General features: G+C 45.4%; 1 protein-coding gene across 1 annotated transcript in view; it reads left to right on the top strand.

Moving 5' to 3' along the window:
- The first annotated feature begins 121 nt into the window (after window positions 1-121).
- The window catches only part of LOC116509709 (DEP domain-containing mTOR-interacting protein-like), a 40,888-nt gene continuing 17,384 nt past the window's right edge, over window positions 122-23,625 (top strand). The window contains exons 1-2 of the mRNA XM_032218975.1: window positions 122-207; window positions 18,141-18,319. Coding sequence (XP_032074866.1) covers window positions 122-207; window positions 18,141-18,319 — 265 coding nt within the window. The remainder of the gene's footprint in view (window positions 208-18,140; window positions 18,320-23,625) is intronic.

Here is a 23,625-nt window from a genome sequence, read left to right on the forward strand (position 1 = left end):
CCATTCCGTCCAGAAAGGCAAACACGCTGGTGGAAAGCCAGACGTAGCTGCCTCGGGGCTCACAACACATAGCTGTCTCTCTCTCTCTTCACCAGAGCTGGGTTTTAACCGACAGGTTGGGATGGAGAACCTGAGCAATATCTTCAAGCAAAAGGCCACCGAGCAGCATCACAGAGCGGAGGTCATGATTGCAGGAGAACAGCTCAGGTATGTTGGGTAACAGGCCAGGCATTTGTCTGGCATGTTATAGGGTCCCCTGCTTGAGAAGAGTTGGACTAGAAGACCTCCAAGGTCCCTTCTGGAGCTGGACCTTACAGATCTCCTAGTCCATCCCCCCCTGCTCAAGCAGGAGACCCTGTACCATTTCAGGCAAGTGATTGTCCACTCTAATAGTCTGTAGAGATTCTCAGTCATTAAAAGTCATGGTTGCCCCCAAAAGTGCTTTTTGCAGGAGGCAACTGGACTTTCTTGTTTTTTCCCCCCATTTTGAAGACATTTTGCTTCTCATCCAAGAAGCTTCTTCAGCTCTGACAAGACGGTGGGGAACGGGTTCATATTAAATCCCAACTCCGTTGTTCTTTTATTCTGATCAAGGTTCGCTTTTTCTCTTTCTCCCGTTTTCCTTTTGGTAAAGGTCCAAACGTTTAGCAACATCAAGCAAAGGACTTCCAAAGTTTAAAACTGCTTCCTTAAAGAGGGAAAGGGGGGGGGAATTGCAAACTTGTCTAGTTTATGTTTTAAAGAGGATTGGCTCTAGACGAAAAGTGGGAGCTCACTCTGTAACGCGGCACTAGAGATTTGAACCGCTGAACTGCTAAACCTTTCTGATTGACAAGCGCAGCATCTTAGCCACTGAGCCACCGCGTCCCACATAAATAGATAGATAGATAGATAGATAGATAGATAGATGGATGGATGGATGGATGGATGGATGGATGGATGGATGGATGGATGGATGGATGGATGGATGGACGGACGGACGGACGGACGGACAGACATCAGGCATGAGGCTTTTGATTTTTTACATTCAGGTAGTTTGCAGGAAGACTCAATTTTGCAAGAAATTGTGAGGATGCCAAAGTCAATTTGACAATGAATTGAATTGAATTGAATTTATTGCATTTATATGCTGCCCTTTTCCCCGAAGGGGACTCAGGGTGGCTCACAATCCAAGTCAGGGAAGGGGTACAGATAAGGGATAAAAAAGACAAACAGAACAATACACAATTTAAAAGCACACAACAACCATACCATTCGAGGGGGGGGGGGGGCAAAAGCTCTTTAGCCCCAGGCCTGTCGGAACAGCCAGGTTTTAAGGGCTTTGCGGAAGGCCTGGAGGGTGGTGAGGGTTCGAATCTCCACGGGGAGCTCGTTCCAGAGGGTTGGAGCAGCCACAGAGAAGGCTCTCCTCCGGGTAGTCGCCAGTCGACACTGGCTGGCGGATGGAATTCGGAGGAGGCCTAATCTGTGGGATCTAATCGGTCTAGTGGAGGTAATTGGCAGCAATGTAAATCAGCAAATGAACCTTTCCCAGTTCCCAGATTTATCTATCCTGCAAGATACTTGAACCCAGAGGCAGCAATGAAAAAAGGATCTTTTTTCTTTTTAAAAGCAGCTTTCTTCAACTTGGTGCTCCGAAGAGCATTGGCTCAGGAATGCCGGAAGTTGAATTTCCAGCATCTTTGGCATCTGACCGACTAAGGAAAGCTGTTTAAATTTTGAGTAGATCTAAAAGTAGATCTCCGAGTGGGAGTAAAAAAAATGTTAATAATATTCCTAGTGCGGTTGACCTGGCATTCAGACTCCGAGAGAGAAATGTCGTTGATTTAAAAAAAAAAATCTTACCCAAAGCATCCTGTTCATTTATTATTTGATGGAGTAATTTTCTAAGAAAATTGTGTTTCTATAACTGATCGCTGGATATCTGCCACAGGATTCATTTAGCTCTGGGTTCAAGTATCTTGCAGGATAGATAAATCTGGGGGCTGGGAAAAGTTCTTTTGCTGATTTACATGTTCCCCCAAAATTTTCCTTTTCCTAGCTAGGAAAAATGTGGAAGTTAACATGGGAAAGAAAAAAAAAACCCCAGTAGTACAAAGAGCCAAAAAAGAAGGAAAACATGGATATTTACCTACCAAAAAGTTGCGTAACAATGTTCTTACTTCTTACGGTAGTTAAACATCAGTCCTGAGTTTGAGAACTGTGCCGGTTTAACAAGATTTGGGCTTAACCATTGGAATCGTTCCAATTCTGACGTTTTGTCGTGCAGATTCGCTCCACATTATACTTTCCTGAAAGTTTAGGGTCAAAAAGAGAGAAGCATGAAATAAGGGCACTTAGGCAGGAAAAATAAAACACACAGGTATATAGAATAGATGGTAGCTGGCTCAATATTGCTTCTTGTGAGAAGGATTGAGGGGTTCTGGCAAACCACCACTTAGGTATGAGCAGGGGTGGGATTCAAAAGTTTTAGCAACCGGTTTCCTGCCCGGTTGTTGGATGCGTGTGGCCATGGTGGGCATGGCCTACTCGGCCTCCCGCACCACAGTGTGTGTGTGGGGGGGGGGGGCAGCCAGTCCTTGCAACTACCGGTTCGGCGAACCAGATGTAAAATTGTTGTAGAAAAGATGGGACACACAAGCCAGCTCTTCAGAGAAGGAATAGTTTATTTGTGCAAGTTCATAGCAAAGAATAAATGGCCTGAACACTGAATGAAATTCAGGAACTTCCTTATATAGTTTATCACTTTCAGCTAAAGCCATCTGTTAGTTTTGGAAACACCCCTCAAGATTTGCCCTTGAGTTACAGAGAGTATGTCTACAGGATGTCATAATACATGGGTCAGCTAACGGACATGCATAGCTCGCATTTAGAGGAACTAACAATATCTGTCTACCAACAGATTAACAGCCAAGCTAGCAGATGGGCTAAAATAGATGTTTTGCCTCAGCATATTTCATGTACAGACTTCCTTCTAACCCGTGTCTAACCGCACTATGTCCTAAAAGCAAACCTTGCAATTTCTATGTGAACAGTTAAAGCTTAATATCGTGGAACCCTAGTTTGGTTCAGGCTTGAGGCCTACCTTGGTTCAGCCTGCCACCTTAAAATTAGCATCTGGTTCACCTGAACTGGTCCAAACCGGCTGAATCCCTCCCCTGGGTATGAGCCAACTGTGTGTTGCAGTTGCCAAAAAGCCCAACACGATGCTAGTTTGCATCAATAGAAGGATAGTTTCAAGATCATGGGAAGTGATAGTACTGCTTTAGACTGCGCTGGGGAGAGACCACATCTGGAACACTGCATCCAGTAATGGTCACCATGAAACAAAAATGCTGAGACCTTAGAAAGAGTGCGGAGAAGAGCAGCAAAGATGATCAGGGGAGGCTAAACTTCCCAATGACCGGTTAAGGGAATGAAGTACATCCAGCCCAGTGAGGAGAAAATTCAGGGGAGATACAATAGCAATCTTCCAAATATTTAAGGGCTATCACAGGGAAGACAGCATTGATTTATTCCCCATAGCATCCGAGGGCAGGTTAAGAATCAGAATAGAGTTGGAAGGGAACTTGGAGGTCTTCTAGTCCAGCCCCCTGCTCAAGCAGGAGACCCTATATTCTATTTCAGACAAACGGTTATCCAATCTCTTCTTAAAGACTTCCAGTGTTGGAGCATTCACAACTTCTGGAGGCAAGCTGTTCCGTGGGTTAATTGCCCTCCCCTGTTTTAGGAAGTGAGGAATTGTCATCACTTTTTTTCCTTAATTCCACGTTGCTTCTCTCCTTGATTAGTTTCCATCCATTGTTTCCTGTCCTGCTCTGTGGAAAATATGTTGACACACCCCCCCCTCCTCGTTGTGGCAGGCTCTCGAATACCGCAATGCTGCTATCATGTCCCCACTAGTCCTTCTTTCTCTAGACTAGCCAAGCCCAATTTCTGCAACCGTTCTTCATATGTTTTAGTCTCCGGGCCTTTAATCATTTTAGTTGCTCTTCATTGCACTTCCCCCCACCCCAACGTCTCAACATCTTTGTCAGCCTTTACTTTGCTTGCTTGCTATCAGCTGCCATAGTAACAGGGAGGGTGGGGGCTCGCGGTATTTGGGGGGAGGGAATTACTAGGTACTGGAGGAATGATCATGAAGGGAGTTTTGAAAAAAGGGGCTTACAGCCGTTGCAGCATCCCCATGACCATGGGATCCAAATTTGGTTGAAGCATCCCAGGGTCACATGATTCACCATGGGCGACCTTCCCAGCCAGCTTCCCCTGAGCAATGGGGCAAGCCGGATTCGCTTAATGACCGTTCTGACCTAGGCTTTCTCAAAAAGCACGAAGCAGATTCCTGGTCCTGACAAAACCCCTTTTATTAAACGAAGGTGAATTCCTCTCATTCACATTCAGCCAAGGCCTGGAAAACAGTCTTTCAAAGGAGTATCTATGACCACAGACCTTATCTGGCTTGGAAAGCTGCCATGTAAATATTTTTTCCCAAATGAGGTGCTGTGCAAGGAAAGACTTGGCACAGAGTCTCTGAGATTCACGGACAGATCTTCACACTCCTGAAACGAATGAACGGACGAATTGTTTCCTGCAAAAGCCCACTCCCCTTTCACTCCTCTTTTATTTTCTATGGGAGGGGCCATTCAGTGTCTACCTGTGGCCTTACTCCCAAGTCGACCCCTGTTCTTTAGCTGTTCCCTTTGTCTGGCCACTCTGTGCAAGCAGAAACTGGGAACAGGCTCCAGCTGTTTGTCTGCCTCACTGATGTCCGACTCCGAAGGCAGCTGATAACTGTCAGGCGTCTCTGGCCTCACCGTCTTCTGCGCATGTTGATGGCTCGTGTTTGGGCTTGGCCAAGGTCAACCGTCTCTGCATACCAGCCGAATGAGGCCACCTGAAGATGCGCCCCACATGACACCTTGGGGAGTTGCAGATTGGACATTGGGTTGGGGTAACTGGAGGGAAAGTCTTGGGCAAACGTTTGATAAGTACACATTTGTGCTTTTTTGCTGCAGATCTGGCTTCACTTTAGCTGTTTTCATGTCCAATGAAAGTACCTTTATCCCTACTCAAAGGGAATTGGGGATTTTCTTTCTTGGATACTGAAGGAGGCACCTCTGGCAATCTTTTTTGTAATGTGGTGACCAAAACTGGATGCAGTATTCTACCTGTAGTCTTACTAAGACTTTATAAACCAGTACTAATTCTAAACCTTCTGGAGGCAACTTCTGTTCCACTGGTTAATTGTTCTCACTGTCAGGAAATTTCTCCTCGGTTCTAAGTTGCTTCTCTCCTTGATTAGTTTCCACCCATTGCTTCTTGTTCTACCCTCAGGTGCTTTGGAGAATAGTTGGACTCTCTCTTCTTTGTGGCAGACCCTGAGATATTGGAAGACTGCTATCATGTCTCCCCTAGTCCTTCTTTTCATTAAACTAGACATACCCAGTTCCTGCAACCGTTCTTCATATGTTTTAGTCTCCAGTCCCCTAATCCTCTTTGTTGCTCTTCTCTGCACTCTTTCTAGAGTCTCCACATCTTTTCTACATCGTGGTGACCACAACTGGATGCAGTATTCCAAGTGTGGCCTTACCAAGGCCTTATAAAGTGGTATTAACACTTCATGTGATCTTGATTCTCTCCCTCTGTTTATGCAACCTAGAACTGTGTTGGCTTTTTTGGCAGCTGCTGCACACGGCTGGCTCCTATTTAAATGGTTGTCCACTAGGACTCCAAAATCCCTCTCACAGTTACTACTATTGAGCATGACCATCACCCAGCCCTAAAGAGAAAAAGACTCCAGCACTTCTCCCCTAGTAATCAGCATAGATTAACTCTGAGGTTAACTTCAGACCAACAATCGAGTAAGCAAAACTTGAATCAAGAAACTGGCAAAGAGCCACCAGTAAACAGCCCAACCAAAGAATCTCCAAGACCCCCCCACATCCACACAGCCAGGCAAGACACCGGAATATAAAACTGACAGCAGACAGCACTCTTTGCTAGACTGATGATGTTCCCTAGTTGGGTAATGAAATGTCTTGCAAGAAAACAAGCAAGCTTAGAGAGCACCAAGGATCCCTAACTCCTGACTGTTTAATTTTATTTTTTTAAATCATTTTTTTAATTAAAAGTTTTACAAACCTTGTAAAAACCAACGTCAATTAATAAAGAGTGGAAACAGGAAAGAAAGTAAAAAACAATAAAGATGGGTAAAAAAGGCAGAAGGTGAGGGGGGGGGAAGAAAATGAAAGATGTTTTTATTTCCTTTGCAGCGAATATAAAATAAAAATTTGAAAATTGATTTGAAAATGATTATTAAAAAATAAAAAAATACAAAATTATATCTTACCCTATGAATACAAAAAAAAAAGCTCATGTTTTTCCACTATACGTTTCTTCCCCAAATCATGCACATTTTTCTGTTTTATACAGAAAGTGTATCCGTGGTTGCAGTCCCACATAAATGTAAATCGTTTTCCCTCTAATCAAAGAAGTTCGTTTAGAAGTCCCATCATCTTCATACCTTGTAGACAGCGTCTACCAACTATTTAATTCTGAACAAGCAATGCCTCTGTGTTGGCTTTTGCAAGAAAAGTCTCAAAGTCTACGAATGGAGAATAAAAGACCCAACAGTTTAACGTTCTTAATGAAGGCTCCATTTCAAATGCCAAACTTGTTGGAATTTGAAACCTACATATTTGGGACTAGCTGAGAAAGATTCCAAGTTCCACTTTTTCTTCCCCAAAAAAGATCAGAGCCAAAAGCCCAGAAGCTCTTTGTTATGCAGCTATATCTAAGGGGCTGCCCCAAAGAAGGGGGAGTCAAACCTATTCTCCAAAGCACCTGAAGGCAGCACAAAAAGCAATGGGTGGAAACTAATAGAGGAGAGAAGCAAACTAGAACTAAGGAGGAATTTCCTGACAGTTGGAACAATTCATCAGTGGAACAAAAATTGTCTCCAGAAGTTGCGAATGCCCCAACACTGAAAGTTTTTAATAAGAGATTGGACAACCATTTGTCTTCAATGGCACAGGGTTTCCTGCCTGAGCAGGGGGTTGGACTAGAAGATCTCTTAAGTTCCCCTTCCAACTGTGTTATTTGGTTATTCTAAATAATTTGCTCAACGCCTGGGTCTGAATGTTTCTCCTTTCCACCACTCCCAATCTTCCAAGCGAGATCATAAGCATTTGGCCCACTCCCAGACCCAAGGAGTTTCTGGCTAAAGTTTTGACATCCCCCCTCCTTACCCTGAAACAATGGGTGGAAACTAATAGAGGAGAGAAGCAACCTAGAACTAAGGAGGAATTTCCTGACAGTTGGAACAATTCATCAGTGGAACGGAAGTTGCCTTCAGAAACTGTGGGTGCTCTAACACTGGGAGTTAGGCTAGAAGACCTCCAAGGTCCCTCCCAACTGTGAAATGTTCTTGAAGATGTCATGTGGGGCTATTATCAAAATCTGAGCTGGAGACCAGGAGCAAAATATGAGCTCAATCCTGGGAAAACAAGAAAAATTTGACTTAAAAAGGAAATTGCTCTTCCCTCACTCTCTTTCATATGGGAAGGGGAAACACTGTTAGGGTCCCTGTTTTTCTACTTGCATTTTTACATGCTTTCGAACTGCTAGGTTGGCAGAAGCTGGGACAAGTAACAGGAGCTCACTCTGTTATACGGTGCTAGGGATTTGAACCACTCCTGGAGAGGGACAAAATTGAACAAAAACCTGGCCCATTTTTCACTCAATTCTGCCCTCCCCAGTCCCCAGGAGCATTCTGAAAGCCTCCTACATGCTCTGCACGGCCATTTTGGTGAAGGGGGCGGGTTTCAGGAGACAAAAAATGTTGTATTCAGTGTATAAGACGCACCCAGATTTTCAGCCTCTTTTTTGAGGGAAAAAGGTATGTCTTATACTCCAAAAATTACGGTAAATAACTAAATAACTACCATATTTTTCGGAGTGTAAGACGTATGGAGATGTTGGTGTGTCTTATACAACGAATACAGCCATTTTTGTGAAAAACGGAGGCTTTTTTGCCTTCCTTCAGCCTCCAGCAGCCCTCTGCAGGCTTCAGCAGGGCTGGGGCAAGACAAAAACTGAGGCATTTTTACCTTGCCCAAACCCTGCTGAAACCTGCAGAAGGCTGCTAGGGGCTGAGGGAAGGCAAAAACTGTTTTTTGTTACTTACCTCTTCGAAGTCTTGGCATGTCTTATACCCCGGTGCGTCTTATGGTCTGAAAAATACAGTTAACTAACTAATTAAATAACAAACAGTCTCCCTCCCCAGCTGGCTTTCTAATGACTAGCATCCCCTAATCACCAAATACATTTGGCTTTTTTGAATATGCAGACTTATTATCTCCGTTGTTGTGGAAGCCTTGGGTTTTTTCCCACCCCTCCTGGCATCTCCATTTTATGACTGTGCAAGTCAAGGGACTCAGCAACAGAGGCAATAAAAATGCCTCTGATCTTAGAAGTGAGTGTACATGTTTATGTCCTCCAGCAACCAGATATGGAAGCCTAGCAAGTCCCTTCGTGAATCACCCGGCGTACGGGCGATGGTACCGATAGAAGAGAATATTTGTAGCTCAGGATTGAATGGTGGTGTGCTCGGTACACTGTGAGTTCGGTTGTTGGATGTACTTCACCGTACAGTAGTTTCCACTGGGAAACTCCGTGCATCCTTGTTGTTAGTCATGAAGTCGTGTCTGGCCCATCGCAACCCCATGGACAATGTTCTTCCAGGACGTCCTCTTCTCTCCCATCCTCTAAAGTCCATTTAAGGTCACACTGACTGCTTCAGTGACTCCATCCAGCCACCTCCTTCTCTGTCATCCCCTTCTTCTTTTGCCCTCCATCGTTTCCAGCATGAGGCTCTTCTCCAGTAAGTCCTTCCTTCTCATTAGGTGGCCAAAGTCTTTGAGTTTCCTCTTCAGGATCTGGCCTTCTGAAGAGCAGTCAGGGTTGATCTCCTCTAGGACTGACTGGTTGGATGGCCTTGCAGTCCAAGGGACTCAATGCAGGAGTCTTCTCCAGCACCAGAGTTCAAAGGCCTCCATTCTTTGGCACGCAGCCTTCCTTATGGTCCAACTTTCACAGCCATCCATTGCAACTGGGAAAACCATACTCTTGTCTATAAGCACTTTTGTTGGCAGGGTGATGTCTCTGCTTTTTAGTCTGCTGTCTAGATTCTGAGCATCCTAGATCAGGCTGAATCCAAAAATGTAGAGAACTCTATGGTAAGGAATCATCCCTTTTCCCTCGGTCCTGCCAGATGTTCTTCCCTTGATGGTGGGCACCCTCAACATCCCCTGCCTTTTGGCTCTGGAAGTCTAGGTTGATGTAACTGAGGAGAGGTAATCCATCAAATTAAATGTTAAAGGTAAAGGTTCCCCTCGCTCATATGTACTAGTCGTTCCCGACTAGTGCACATCTGGGTTTCAAAGCCAAAGCACCAGCGGTGTCCAAAGACGTCTCCGTGGTCATGTGGCTGGCATGACTCAACGCCAAAGGCGCACGGAACGCTGTTACCTTCCCACCAAAGGTGGTTCCTATTTTTCTACTTGCATTTTTTACGTGCTTTCAAACTGCTAGGTTGGCAGAAGCTGGGACAAGTAACGGGAGCTCACTCCGTTACACGGCGCTAGGGATTCGAACCGCCGAACTGCCGACCTTTTCCTGATCTAACAAGCTCAGCGTCTTAGCCACTGAGCCACCGTGTTCCTTCCATCAAATTACCTGGTCCAAACCTTTCTCTTTGGATCTGAAAGGAGGCCACATACCAGGGGTGAAATTCAGCAGGTTCTGACAGGTTCTGGAAAACAGGTAGCGGAAATTTTGAGTAGTTCGGAGAACCGGCAAATGCTACATCTGGCTGGCCCCAGAGTGGGGTGGGAATGGAGATTCTACAATATCCTTCCCCTGTCATCCCACTAAGCCACACCCACAGAACTGGTAGTAAAAAAAAATGAATTTCACCACTGCCACAAACTTATAACAGGTGCCCCCTATCCAGGCGAAAGGTGTTAATGCCAATGTGACATACCCAATCTGTTCTGACCCCTCTCCTCCGTCCAGGAACGAAAGCCAAAACAAACGTAAAAGAGAATGTTTTTTAATCAGTCCAGACTCTCGTTGGCTACAAGCCCAAAATAAACAAAGAGATAAGCACTCTGGCAGCAAGTCCTACAAACATAGGCAAACAAGCTCTTACAGCAAACCAATTCGCCAAGTTGGTTTCTCTTAATCGTGAACGTTGACTTCTGCAAAAGGGCGTGGCACAAGCAGTCTCTTTTACAATCAGGAGAGGATCTTAATGAGCATCAGCTGAGCATAATCACCTCTTGTAATTACGCCGTTGTTCTTGACGCCAAGTAGCCCTTCGACGGCGTGCATCCCGGAACAACTTACAGGTGTTTTCTGGATCACTCACTCTTCTCTCCTCCCCATTGATCCAAGGCTCAGATGCCACCTGGTGGCCAACCAGCCTCTCTGCACCCTGCTCGGAATCGAAACCCTGTCCGTGGTCCTCTACCTCCTCCAGGGCCGACTCATAAGACCCCTCGCTGTCGGAGTCTGGCGGCAGCTCCAACGGCTCCTGCCGGGCCACAACACCAATCCATATGGTTCAGGGCCTATCAATGGTGGCCTTTTCTGAAGCCATCCAGGATCCCACTGTTGATCTTACGTGCCCTGTCCTTCCAGCTGAAGATAAAGCCACAAATGAGCCAATGAATGTGCAATTAATTCAGAGCCTGATAAGGAGTTGCCAGCTGTAAAAGGTCACCTCTTGTTTGAGAACAGGTGTCTTAGCCAAGCTTATCTTCCTGAGTCGGCCAGGGGGCAAAGGCAAGTTATGCCAGTATCGCTTGCATATGCAGTCAGGAAAAATGGATTTAGATTGTTCCTTGAGCAACCCTGCCTCGGCAGCAAAAGTAATCGTACAAAGGTAATAACAGAATAGCATTCTACCTAAATATTGAAAATGGTTTATACCATTTTTTTCTGAACCAAATAACAGGATAACATAATTGGAAGGGACCTTGGAGGTCTTCTAGTCCAACCCCCTGCTTAGGCAGGAAACCTGACACCACTTCAGACAAATGGCTACCCAACATCTTCTTAAAGACTTCCAGTGTTGGGGCATTCACACCTTCTGGAGGCAATTTCTGTTCCACTGATTAATTGTTCTCACTGTCAGGAAATTTCTCCTAAGTTCTAAGTTGTTTCTCTCCTTGATTAGTTTCTACCCATTGCTTCTTGTTCTACCCTCAGGTGCCTTGGAGAATAGTTGGACTATTTTCTTCTTTGTGGCAGCCCCTGAGAAATGGGAACACTGCTATCATGTCTCCCCTAGTCCTTCTTTAAACTAGACATCCCCAGTTCCTGCAACCGTTCTTCATATGTTTTAGTCTCCAGTCCCCTAATCGTCTTTGTTGCTCTTCTCTGTACTCTTTCTAGAGTCTCCACATATTTTTTACACCGTGGCACCCAAAACTGGATGCAGTATTCCAAGTGTGGCCTTACCAATTATAAAGTGGTATTAACACTTCACATGATCTTGATTCTATCCCTCTGTATATGCAGCCTAGAACTGTGTTGGCTTTTTTGGTAGCTGCTGCACACGGCTGGCTCCTATTTAAATGGTTGTCCACTAAGACTCCAAGATTCCTCTCACAATTACTATTGTTGAGCTAGCTACCACCTATATTATATCTGTTTTTCTTGCCTCAATGTAGAACCTTCCTTTTTTCACCACTGAATTTCAATTTATGAAATGGAGACTGTACTTAACTTCATTTTATGCATTGCACTAAATAATTTTTTGCCTGCAGAAAGAATCTTACATATGCATGTAGTCCTCGAATTACAACCGTTCTTTGACCAAAGTTACAGCCACCTTGAAAAAAGTGGCTTACAACCGTTGCAGCATCCCCGTGACCATGGGATCCAAATTTGGTTGAAGCATCCCAGGGCCACATGATTCACCATGAGCGACCTTCCCAGCCAGCTTCCCCTGAGCAATGGGGCAAGCCGGGTTCGCTTAATGACCGTTCTGACCTAGGCTTTCTCAAAAAGCACGAAGCAGATTCCTGGTCCTGACAAAACCCCTTTTATTAAACGAAGGTGAATTCCTCTCATTCACATTCAGCCAAGGCCTGGAAAACAGTCTTTCAAAGGAGTATCTATGACCACAGACCTTATCTGGCTTGGAAAGCTGCCGTGTAAATAGTTTCCCAAATGAGGTGCTGTGCGAGGAAAGACTTGGCACAGAGTCTCTGAGATTCACAGACAGATCTTCACACTCCTGAAACGAATGAACGGACGAATTGTTTCCTGCAAAAGCCCATTCCCCCTTCGCTCCTCTTTTATTTTCTCTGGGAGGGGCCATTCATCATCCACCTGTGGCTTATTCCCAAGTTGACCCTTGTTTCTTAGCTGTTCCCTTTGTCTGGCAGCTCTGCGCATGCGCACACTGGGAACAGGCTCCAGCTGTTTGTCTGCCTCACTGATGTCCGACTCCGAAGGCAGCTGATAACTGTCGGATGGCCCTGGGCCCCTCTCTGCCTCTGACACAGAGCCCTCATCCGAGCCTTCCTCAGACTCCAGGACTGGCCCATGTTCCTCCCCAACCTCCTCACCGTCTGAATCTGGTGCCAGGTCCAATGGCCACTGGCGGGCCGCAACAATGACTGCATGATTCATTTAACAATTTCAATCATTCCCTTAATGACCATGGTAAAATTTTGTGAAATCAGGAGTGACTCACTTAACAACCACTTCGCTTGCCAGTGGTAATTCTGGTCTCAATTCAGGTCGTATGTCGAGGGTTACCTGTGCAGGAATTGCCAGGGACCATATATAAGTGGGATCTTCTTTGAATCTTTATCTTTGTTTTCCATGGGGGAAACTGTGGCTCAGTGACGTTCAGTTGGAAATTTTGATAAAATTCATAGGCACTTTTTCCCTTCCCCTCCTCTTCCTTTCATTTTTTCTCTGATAATCTGGATCTGAGGCTAATTGAGGTTTATCGTAAATTACCAGCCACTTTTGGTTTAAATGGGTTGTTTGAGAGGAAAAAAAAACAGTTCTTGTCAAACCTGATTTCTTAGTTGGCGATACTTGTCCTTTGTAGGTGTACAAAGAACATTTATAGTTCCTGGTCGAGATTCCACAGAATGAAGCAAGATGCGAAAATGTGTTGTCACAAATGTGACATTTGTGGCAATTGGGTATGTCTAGCTTAGTGAAGAGAAGGACTAATACCACTTTATAAGGCCACACTTGAAATACTCCATCCAGTTTTGGTAGCCATGATGTAGAAAAGATGTGGAGAATCTAGAAAGAGTGCAGAGAAGAGCAACAAAGAGGATTAGGGGATTGGAGGCTAACGCATATGAAGAACGGTTGCAGGAACTGGGTATGTCTAGTTTAATGAAAAGAAGGACCAGGGGAGACATGATAGCAGTCTTCCAATATCTCAGGGGTTGCCACAAAGAAGAGGGAGTCAAACTATTCTCCAAGGCACCTGAGGGTAGAACAAGAAGCAATGGGTGGAAACTAATCAAGGAGAGAAGCAACTTAGAACTGAGGAGAAATTTCCTGACAGTTAGAACAATTAATCAGTGGAACAGAAATTGCCTCCAGAAGTTGTGAATGCTCCAAAACTGGAAGTCTTTAAGAAGATGTTGGATAGCCATTTGTCTGAAACTGTATAGGGTTTCCTGCCTAGGCAGAGGGTTGGACTAGAAGACCTCCAAGGTCCCTTGCAACTCTGCTATTGTATTGTATTGTACTGTATTACTAGGGGTGGACAAAAATACATACATGGTTGGAAAAAATGTTAAAACAACATATAGATTACTAGCTGGATAACCGTGCTTCACGATGAAACTATGTGATCAGGCAGTGCAGGAGAAATCCAGTTCACTCCTGTTCAGCCCATTGGCTCAGTGGTGGTCGGTGATTGAATAACATAAGGGAATACTGCTCCCGCCACCTTCAGCTTTGAAGCAATTCCGTAGGTAGAAGGCGTAGACATTTTGGTGAGGTACGGATGTTTAGTACTGTAAGGAGCCCCAAACGGCTCCTGAGTGAAGAAGTGGAATATCTGCCAGTTTGAACTGAGGTAACGGAACGTGAGGCAACCGGCATTTGGAACAGAGTGCTTTTTAGGTGGGGAGGGGGAGTAGAACTCCTTAGCATCAGAGTGTGTTAATTACTGTATAAGAAATACTAATGACCTGATGGTCATTTCGAAAAATCCTTTCTTAGTGAGCACCTAGAAGCCAAGCAGATTTCGTGATGAGTGAGTGGTATTTGGCTTTAGAAATATGTTTGTTAGGCATAATACCTGAAAAGTATGATAAAGGGAACCTATACTTAATATTACATATTTTGACAGCAGCAAGAGTTGTATTTGCACAGTACTGGGAAAAACTAGGAAACACCTACAGAGGATGATATAATTGGGCAGAAATGGACAGATTGACACTAAAAATAAAAGAAAAAGAAAATGCAGAGTATTTTCAAACCTGGGACTTGTTTTATAAATGGTTGGATGGTAGAGGCAGAAATTAGGAGTGGGAAAAGTATATTGATTCAGACAATACACTGTTCACTAAGCACTTATGTATGTAATGTGAAAATATATAAATAAGCTGTTTTAAAAAAGAGACAGAAGGACTAGGTGACGTAATAACAGTCTTCCAACATTTGAGGGGCTGTCAGAGAGAAGAAGTTGACCTCATTTCCCAAAGCGCCCGTGTCAACCTTTGATGAGGTTGATGTGGAACACCGGGTGGATACGGTTGAGGTGTTTGGGCAATTGTAAACGAACAGAAACAGGATTGATAACTTTCACAATCTCTCTGATCGGAGAAGACATTATTTCCCTTCTCGGTAGACGTAAATCTCCTGGAAAGGGTTATTAATTAGACTTTGCTTCTTGTCAGGCCCACTCCATTCCATAATTAGGAAAGAAAACTAAGAGACTCCATGGGTTGGAAATCAAAAGTACTTTTACTAATTATAAATGGTAAGCGAGCAGCAGCGAAGCAAAGTCTGATTAATATGGCGCGAAAGCAATTGATATATAGGATAGCCCGTTCCCCCCCCTTAGGATCAAAGCTCCAGTCCAATCATAAGTCCTTCAAATGTCAGGTGTGAGATAACTTCAAAAAGACAGGCCAACGATGGAATGTGTAGGCCGTTGATGCAGGCGGGAAACACATACGCATGCGCAGTCCCAACGACTGGTACATCCTAGAACATTCCTCCAGCACATCAATTAACCCCTCCCAAATACATGCCCCCCCCTTCCCGTTTCATGGCAGCTGAAGCAACAGCAAGGCAGAAGCTGACAGCCCGAAGGTAGCACAAGAAGCAATGGATGGAAACTTACCAAGGAGACTGGGGAATTTGGGGAGTTGAAATCTACATATCTTAAAGCTGCCAGGGTTAAGGAAACGCTGACCTAGGCAGCAAATGGACGTCATGGACTTATTTTTAGAATACTGTTGGAAAAAAACGTCCATCTGGGTTCGGTTCCAAGTGGGGAGAAAGAGACTGGAAACATGGTGGCTGTTTGGAAAGATGGTTTTAATGGTGGACAGCAGAGGTGGGTTCCTACCAGTTCACACCTATTCGGTAGAACCGGTTCATCAAATCTACCGAACCGGTTAGAAGAGATTCCACCAGTGGACCCGGAAAGCAGGCCACACCTACAGAAGAGGTTCCAAAATTTTTTGAAACCCACCACTGGTCCTTGGATATGATTATTCTACACTATCATGCTCATATTTATAAAACTCAGTGCCTCTGTGAAAGGGAAGGATGACTACTGCGTTTGTGGTGCAATCAGAACATTGCGTGTGTTGAAGTTGTTTTAACGCAAACCAAAGATGCCTTTTAAAAAACAAGTTTGCATCCTATTCTTATGCATGCCAGTGCTGTGTGTGAGGTAATTTAAGTGGTTCTGACAAGTGTCATCGGCATCTTCATATCCGGTCACATGGGCGGCAAGTCACTCCCATCTGGTCACATGGGCGGCAAGCCACTCCCACCAAGGAGGCCACACCCACAGAGTAGGTTCGAACAATTTTTAAAACCCACCACTGGTGGACAGGATGACATGGCTCGAAGATCTTGGGTGAAGAAGAAAAAAGGGAAGAGATGCCGAGAGTGCCTGGGCTTTATGGCCTCTCTGGGCTTTTGAATTTGAGCTTGTATTCTGATTGGTTGTCAGATTCCCATGGCGCCATGCAGGGGCAACTCTGTAGGCTATCCTGAGTCCCAGACTTGGTTGAGCCTTGCTGGGTGATGAAAGGGCTTTGGGATGCCTATTATGGCTCTGCCTGAAGGGGGTAGATCTTTGTTATGTAGAATAGACTGGCTCAGGCCTTAATGGTCCATGGACAAAGGTGAGGGGTGAGTTTCTGCCTCCCTTTTAGGGGAAATATTGTGCCCTTTTAATATGTCCTAAAATATCTCCTAATTTTTTTCTAGGAGAGGGGTGGGCGCTAAATACCCTCAGCAAATCTTAAAAAGTAAATAGGCAACGTATACTTCTCCTTTCACCTACTTGTTCTAACCAAGGCTTCCCAAGAGCATGAAGCAAACTCCTGATCCTGACAAAAACTCCTTTTATTTTACTGTGAATTCTGCTCATTCACAGCCGGCAAAATCTTTCAAGGGAGGATTTACAGTCACAGACTTTATCTGGCTTGGAGAGCTGCCAGGCTGATATCGGAAAACTTGGCAAAGAGTTGCGGAAAGTCACGAACCAATTAGTGAACTAACTGTCTCCTGCAAACTCCACTCCCCCTCCGCTCCTCTTTTATTTTCTCTGGGAAGGGCCATTCGTCATCCACCTGTGGCCTTACTCCCAAGTCGACCCCTGTTCTTTAGCTGTTCTCTTTGTCTGGCCACTCTGTGCAAGCACACACTGGGAACAGGCTCCAGCTGTTCTTCTGCCTCACTGATGTCTGACTCTGAAGGCAGCTGATAACTGTCAGACGGCTCTGGCCCCCTCTCTGCCTCCGACACAGAGCCCTCATCAGAGTCTTCCCCAGACTCCAGGAGTCGCCCATGTTCCTCCCCAACCTTCTCACTGTCCGAATCTGCTGCCAGCTCTGCTGGCGGGCCACAACACTACTCTTCATTTTTCCCATTCAAGCAAAGAAGGATAAATATTTTAGTGAGTTAATAAAAGTGAGCTTGCAGTCTGGAGATGTTGTAGAGGATTAAATTCTGGTCAGAAATATCAAAAAGACATGTTAGCCCACTAGGACAAGAGAGGCCTGAGTCTCTGAAGCTCCCGTCTTTGTTTAAACCAAAACAGAATTTGAAAAATTGGCCTTGGAGGAATCCAATATTGCGTGATTTATTTTTGTTTAATGTTCTCTCGCCCGAGGTCGGGGCTGTTCTTCTGTCCTCGGAGAGACCTTGACAAAGCAAAGCCATCGCTTGGGACGTTCTGGGCCTCAGGCCAAGTTTTGGGAAAGAACCTGTTCCCAGGAGATGCCGGCCTCCCATCGCTTCTAGGTTCCACCCAAGATTCTGGGGCTATAAATCTGGAGAGTTCTGGGGTTAGGTTGCCTCATTCAACTTTCAGTTAAACTTTGCTTCCTAGTGGGATTTTAAAATGAACAGTCCACTCTTCTCCATCAGTAATTGGTTGATGGTTTTTTTCATTTTATTTATTTATTTTTTCATCCATCCATCCATTCATCTACCGTGTTTCCCCGAAAATAAGACAGGGGTCTTATTTTCTTTTGACCCCCCCCCCCGAAATAAACACTTGGCCTTATTTGGGGGGAGGTCTTACTATTTTTGAGGTGCAGGAAGCGGTGAGCGTGATCACCTCATGGCTGCTGGTGTGGCCAATTTTTTGGGGGGGGGTGTCTTATTATTTTTGAGGTGCAGGACACGGTGAGTGTGGTCACCTCATGGCTTCTGGTGTGCGCAATTTTTTTGGGGGGGGGGTCTTATTATTTTTGAGGTGCAGGAGGCGGTGAGCAGTGAGCGGTGAGGACCCAGATTGTTGGGAGCAATAAGCTGACTCTGTAAACCGTTCAGAGAGGGCTGTAAAGCACTGTAAAGCAGTATATAAATCTAAATGCTATTGCTATTTTTCCTCCTAGGCTTCGTCTTCATGACGGCAAGCTTATAAAGGATCGGCGTTATCACCTCCGCACCTACCCGAATTGCTTCGTGTCCAAGGAGCTCATTGACTGGTTGATTGACCACAAAGAAGCCCCTGACCGCGAGACCGGCATCCGGCTGATGCAGAAGCTCATGGACCATGATATTCTTCACCACGGTTGGTGAGCTTCTTAATTCTGGTTACCTTTGAGGTCTTTTCCCAATGACATGAAAGTGCCTTATCCACAGCCTTATCTGGCCGTTCTCTTAAACCAGCGGTCTCCAATCTTGGCAATTTTAAGACGTGTGGACTTCAACTCCCAGAATTCCTCAACCAGTAATGCTTGAGGACTTGTGGACTTCAACTCCCAGAATTCCTCAGCCAGCAACGCTTGTGGACTTGTGGACTTCAACTCCCAGAATTCCTCAGCCAGCAACGCTTGTGGAAAGCAAAGCTGGCTGAGGAATTCTGGGAGCTGAAGTCCACAAGTCTTAAAGTTGCCAAGGTTGGAGACCCCTGTCTTAAACCAAATCTGGGCCTTTTATGCCCCTTCCCCGAGCCACATCTGGCTCTGTGGCTGCCGTTGTAGTCGTAAGTCGAAGAGTACCTGTAACGAAAGAGGAGAGCTTTTAACAAAACAGGATGATAATCTCAAAGACCAGTAAAAGGGAGGAATATAAAAGTACAGAGGGAGTAATAATATTTACATTACTTAAGTGCCATTGAATCAGGCACAAATCCTGGGGATTGAATGGTGTAAACAAAAGAAAGGGAAGAGTCCCAAGTTTTGAAAATAGATTTATTTAAGCCCCAAATATTTCTTTTCCAAGGTCACCTCTGAAACATTCGTGAACTAAGAGACATTCATCAGTCATTTTTAATAGGCTTATTATAACAATATTAACTCCTAGCCTAGAAACCAAAGACTGAGAGTTCTAGACCCACCTTAGGCATGAAAGCCAACTGGGCGACTTTGGGCCAATCACTAGGAGACTCTGAGTTCTAGTCTTGCTTTTAGGCAGGAAAGTGGGCTGGCTGACTTTGGGCCAATCGCCTGGAGACGGAATTCTGCTCCCATCTTAGGCATGAAAGCTAGCTGGGCGACTTTGAGCCGGTTGCCAGGAGACTGTGAATTCTAGTCCTGCCTTAGGCATGAAAAGTGATATTGGACCAGTCCCTCTCTCTCAGCTCTACCCACCTCACAGTGTGGTTGTGGTAAAATAAGAGGAGGAAGGTATATTCCCATGATGGTGAACCTATGGCAGCGTGCCGGAAGTGGCACGCAGAGCCATTTCTCTGGGCACACAAGCTGTCACCCGTTGCTCTTCCGGGTTCCAGTGTGCCGATCAGCTGGTCTTCGCGCACGTGGGTGCACTGGAAAATGGAAAAGCAGCTTCCTGGTTTCCCGCATGCCAGGAAACGGAGTTTCCTGTTTTCAGCGCATGCCTGTGCACTGGCCAGCTGGTCTTTATGCATGCATGAGCCCCAGAAACCAGAAGACCAGCTGACCTGGCGCGCATGCGCACCCCGGAAACTGGAAGCTCAGCTTCCCAGAATGTTCATATGCACTAGGGAACTGCTCTTCTGCTTCACGGCGCTCCTGCGTGCGTGCGCCAGGGAGCTGCTGTTTTGGTTATTGGTACCACCACCACCCCCCATGTACGCTAGCTCCTGTTTTGGCACTCTGTGCCAAAAAGGTTCACCAACACTGGTATATTCCAGGGGTGGATTGCTATCGGCATTACTATCGGTTTGGTGCGCAAATTTTTTTGCATGCGTGCACACGCCAAATGCGTGCCCCACGTCTGTGCTTATTTACACCTAAAAAGGTCTGTGCATGCGCAGACTATAGGAAAAATGGAAAAATTGCACTTCTGCAATGGAGATTGTTCTGTGCATGTGCAGGAGCAAAAATAAAGATGGCGCCGCCAACATTATTGCATTCAGCTTTGGTCGCCACGATGTAGAAAAGATGTGGAGACTCTAGAAAGAGTGCAGAGAAGAGCAACAAAGATGATTAGGGGACTGGAGGCTAAAACATATGAGGAATGGTTGCAGGAACTGGGTAGGTCTAGTTTAAAGAAGGACTAGGGGAGACATGATAGCAGTCTTCCAATATGCCTTGGTAATGCCTTGGTAAGGCCACACTTGGAATACGGCATCCAGTTGTGGTTGTCACGATGTAAAAAAGATGTGGAGACTCTAGAAAGAATGCAGAGAAGAGCAAGAAAGATAATTAGGGGACTGGAGGCTAAAACATATGAAGAACGGTTGCAGGAACTGGTTATGTCTAGTTTAAAAGAAGGACTAGGGGATACATGATAGCAGTCTTCCAATATCTCAGGGGCTGCCACAAAGAAGAGGGAGTCAAACTATTCTCCAAGGCACCTGAGGGTAGAACAAGAAGCAATGGGTGGAAACTAATCAAGGTGTGAAGCAACTTAGAACTGAGGAGGAATTTCCTGACAGTTAGAATAAATAATCAGTGGAACAGAAGTTGCCTCCAGAAGTTGTGAATGCCCCAACACTGGAAGTCTTTAAGAAGATGTTGGGTAGCCATTTGTCTGAAATGGTATAGGGTTTCCTGCCTGGACTAGAAGACCTCCAAGGTCCCTTCCAACTCTGCTATTGTATTGCATTGTAATAGAACCGGTGCATGGGTGGCTGAGTTACTACCTATTCAGCCAAACCATCTGAACTGGTAGGAACCCACCTCTGGTATATTTGATATGTTCACTGCCTTGAATTATGTGTAAAAACAACAAACAAGCCACAAATAAAATAGACAAATGCTCTGTAATTATTTCCATATAGGTGAAATGCAATAGATTCCTACTAATCATTTGGGAGTTTGTATTTCTGAGTCTTCTTTGCAAAGTGTTGAAAAGTTGCTTTATGTTTCTACTTTACTCACAATCTCTTTCTGCTAAAGAGATTTGCCTGAGTCTCTTTATTATTTGTTTTCTGAAAAGCACAAATTGATACATGTAGGTAGGAAGTTGGGGAACATATTTTGAGTCCTTAAGGATGGGAGTGAATGAGGAACCAAGAATAAACCTGTAAAGTAAGATTTTTTTTAAAAAAACAATTCTTGTTCTTTTGCGAAAGGAGAGTTTTCTTCAGAGACAGCTGGAAATTCTTGAAGGGGTGAAGGTTTGTTTCTTTAAAAGAGAAGGTGAAACTTCAGTTTTATCCACAAGCCCACCATGAAGAAGTCAACCATTGGGATAAAAATACTCACTGGGAAAAAATGTAGGTGTTTCCTGCTTGATGAATATCTCCTTTTCAAGATTTATCTGGCAATGGAGCCCTCTCCACAAAGCCTGCCTCTATCCCCGTTTCCAAATATGCTGCAAACTATTTTTGAGGCGGCTCAAAATCCCAATATGAAGGTTGTGGGATATATCCTCACGGCTTTCTGGGACCAAGGAGAACAGTCAACAAAAGCTTGGACCAGCAGTTCTGTGTGTACCTGAGAACTTCATGTGTAAACACAGAACGGGGTAAGGAATTTCTACCCTGATGGGGCATGTAGGTGGAGCGATCAAAACCCAAATCTGAGGAACTGAAGTCTTCTTTGATGGGTTTCCTGCCACGGACAGGAATCCAACATTCCACAGGGACCTATATTTTCAGGGCTGTAGGCAGTTTGCAAATAGGACAGTCGGTCAATCTGGGGGATGATTTTCAAAATGGTACCTAGGTGAGGCTGTCCCAAAGGTGCTTTTTTTTTTTTCAAGAGGCAACTGGACTTTCTGGTTTTCCTCTGAAGACGTTTCGCTTCTCATCCAAGAAGCTTCTTCAGCTCAGACAGGGTGGTGGGGAATGGAAGGGATTATACTCCTTGCAGACAGCTGGTCATTTGCATCCTTTTTTGAGGGTCGCTGAGACCACTTGGAGGCGTACCTGTGTCCTCAGGGTCACCTGAGTGGGGAAAATGATGTGGAACCTTCTTGGAACTGTTGAAAGGGCTGTCCGTGAGAAAAACTGGTGGTCTGTGAGAAAATTTTGGAGATCCACACAAAGAATTATTTGCATTTTTTATATTGCACTAAATCAGGGCTCCTCGAACTATGGCCCCTGGGATGGATACGTGCAATGAACGCTTGTGTTGCTGCAGAGAGTTGGGGTCCTTTTTTGCAGGTTGGAGGGGGGCAGAAATTCCAACGGGGTCTGCTTCAGCCTGGTGTGGGACTTTGGGTGAAGGTTGGAGGGAAGTGACGCTGGTGGCGAAGAGCCGGAGGGCCTCATTCCAGTGGGACTACATCATGGTCTGGAACTGGCTGACCATCTCAGCCCACTGAGCCTCCAGGTGCTGGTACCTGGCCTTGCACTTAGGGTAGGTCTTCCCTCTGCTTGGATAGCCTATGCTCATAGTCCTCAGTGAGGTGCTTCTGCTGAGCCTCCTTCTCGCTCAGATCCAATTTGAACTGAGCTGTTTTGCCAACTCTTTCTCCTGGTGGCTGCTTAGCTCCAGCAACTGCTTCCTGTTGGGGCCGTAAGGAGCCCGGGTGGGCAGGCGAGGAGTGGCTGGGAGGGGAGTGGCGAGTAGAGGCTGGCGCCCCTTGATGTGAGTGACATTGAGTTGGCCATGCCCACCCAGTCACATGACCGCCTAGCCACGCCCACCCCAGCCGGTCATTAGGCAGATCATATTAGTGGGCCGTGGGATTTAAAGTTATGAATTTAGTGGTCCCTGAGGCCCAAAAGGTTGGAGACCCCTGTTATAGACTGGAGGTAGATGATAGATGTCGTATCCCTTCCCCTGTGTTGAGAGAGGGGGGGCTGTTCAATTTTAACATAGATGGCCTCTTTGGGGCCCCTCTTTCAACAAGGAGGAGTCCACAGAGTCCACATTTTGGACAGAGAAGAGAGCTGAGTTTGGTTTGGTTTGGTTCATTGGATTTATATGCCGCCCTTCTCCCAAGGACTCAGGGTGGCGTACAACATTAAAAAAAACACATATTACAAAAGTTAAAAAAAAATAGATAGAATATCCAAAAAACAAACCCAATTAAGGTTCACAATAGCGTTTTTTGTAAAAAAAATTGATTAAAATTAACAATGAGAAATAATTTATTATATTTTGTTCAGGCCAGGCTGGCTTGCTGGAAAAGCCAACTTTTTAGGGCGTGTCGGAAGGACCGGAGGTCGGGGATTATACGAAGCTCCGGGGGGGCAGCTCATTCCAGAGGGAAGGTGCTCCCACAGAGAAGGCTCTCCCCCCTGGGGGTTCACCAGCCGACACTGTCTGGCCGACGGCACCCTGAGGAGGCCGACTCTGTGGGATGGCACTGGACGGTGGGAGGCTACCGGTGGCAGTAGGTGGTCTCGCAGGTACCATGGACCTAAGCCATGGATTTTCGTGGGCTGGATGATTGAGAATCTTCATAGACCTCTAGATGAGGATGGAGGCCACCTCTTTGTCTTTTCTGAACAGGGTTTGAGATGGAGACCGTGAGCCATGCTTAATCCCACCTTTT

This window comes from Thamnophis elegans, chromosome 5, assembly GCF_009769535.1.
Source record: "Thamnophis elegans isolate rThaEle1 chromosome 5, rThaEle1.pri, whole genome shotgun sequence".
Lineage (NCBI taxonomy): Eukaryota > Metazoa > Chordata > Lepidosauria > Squamata > Colubridae > Thamnophis > Thamnophis elegans.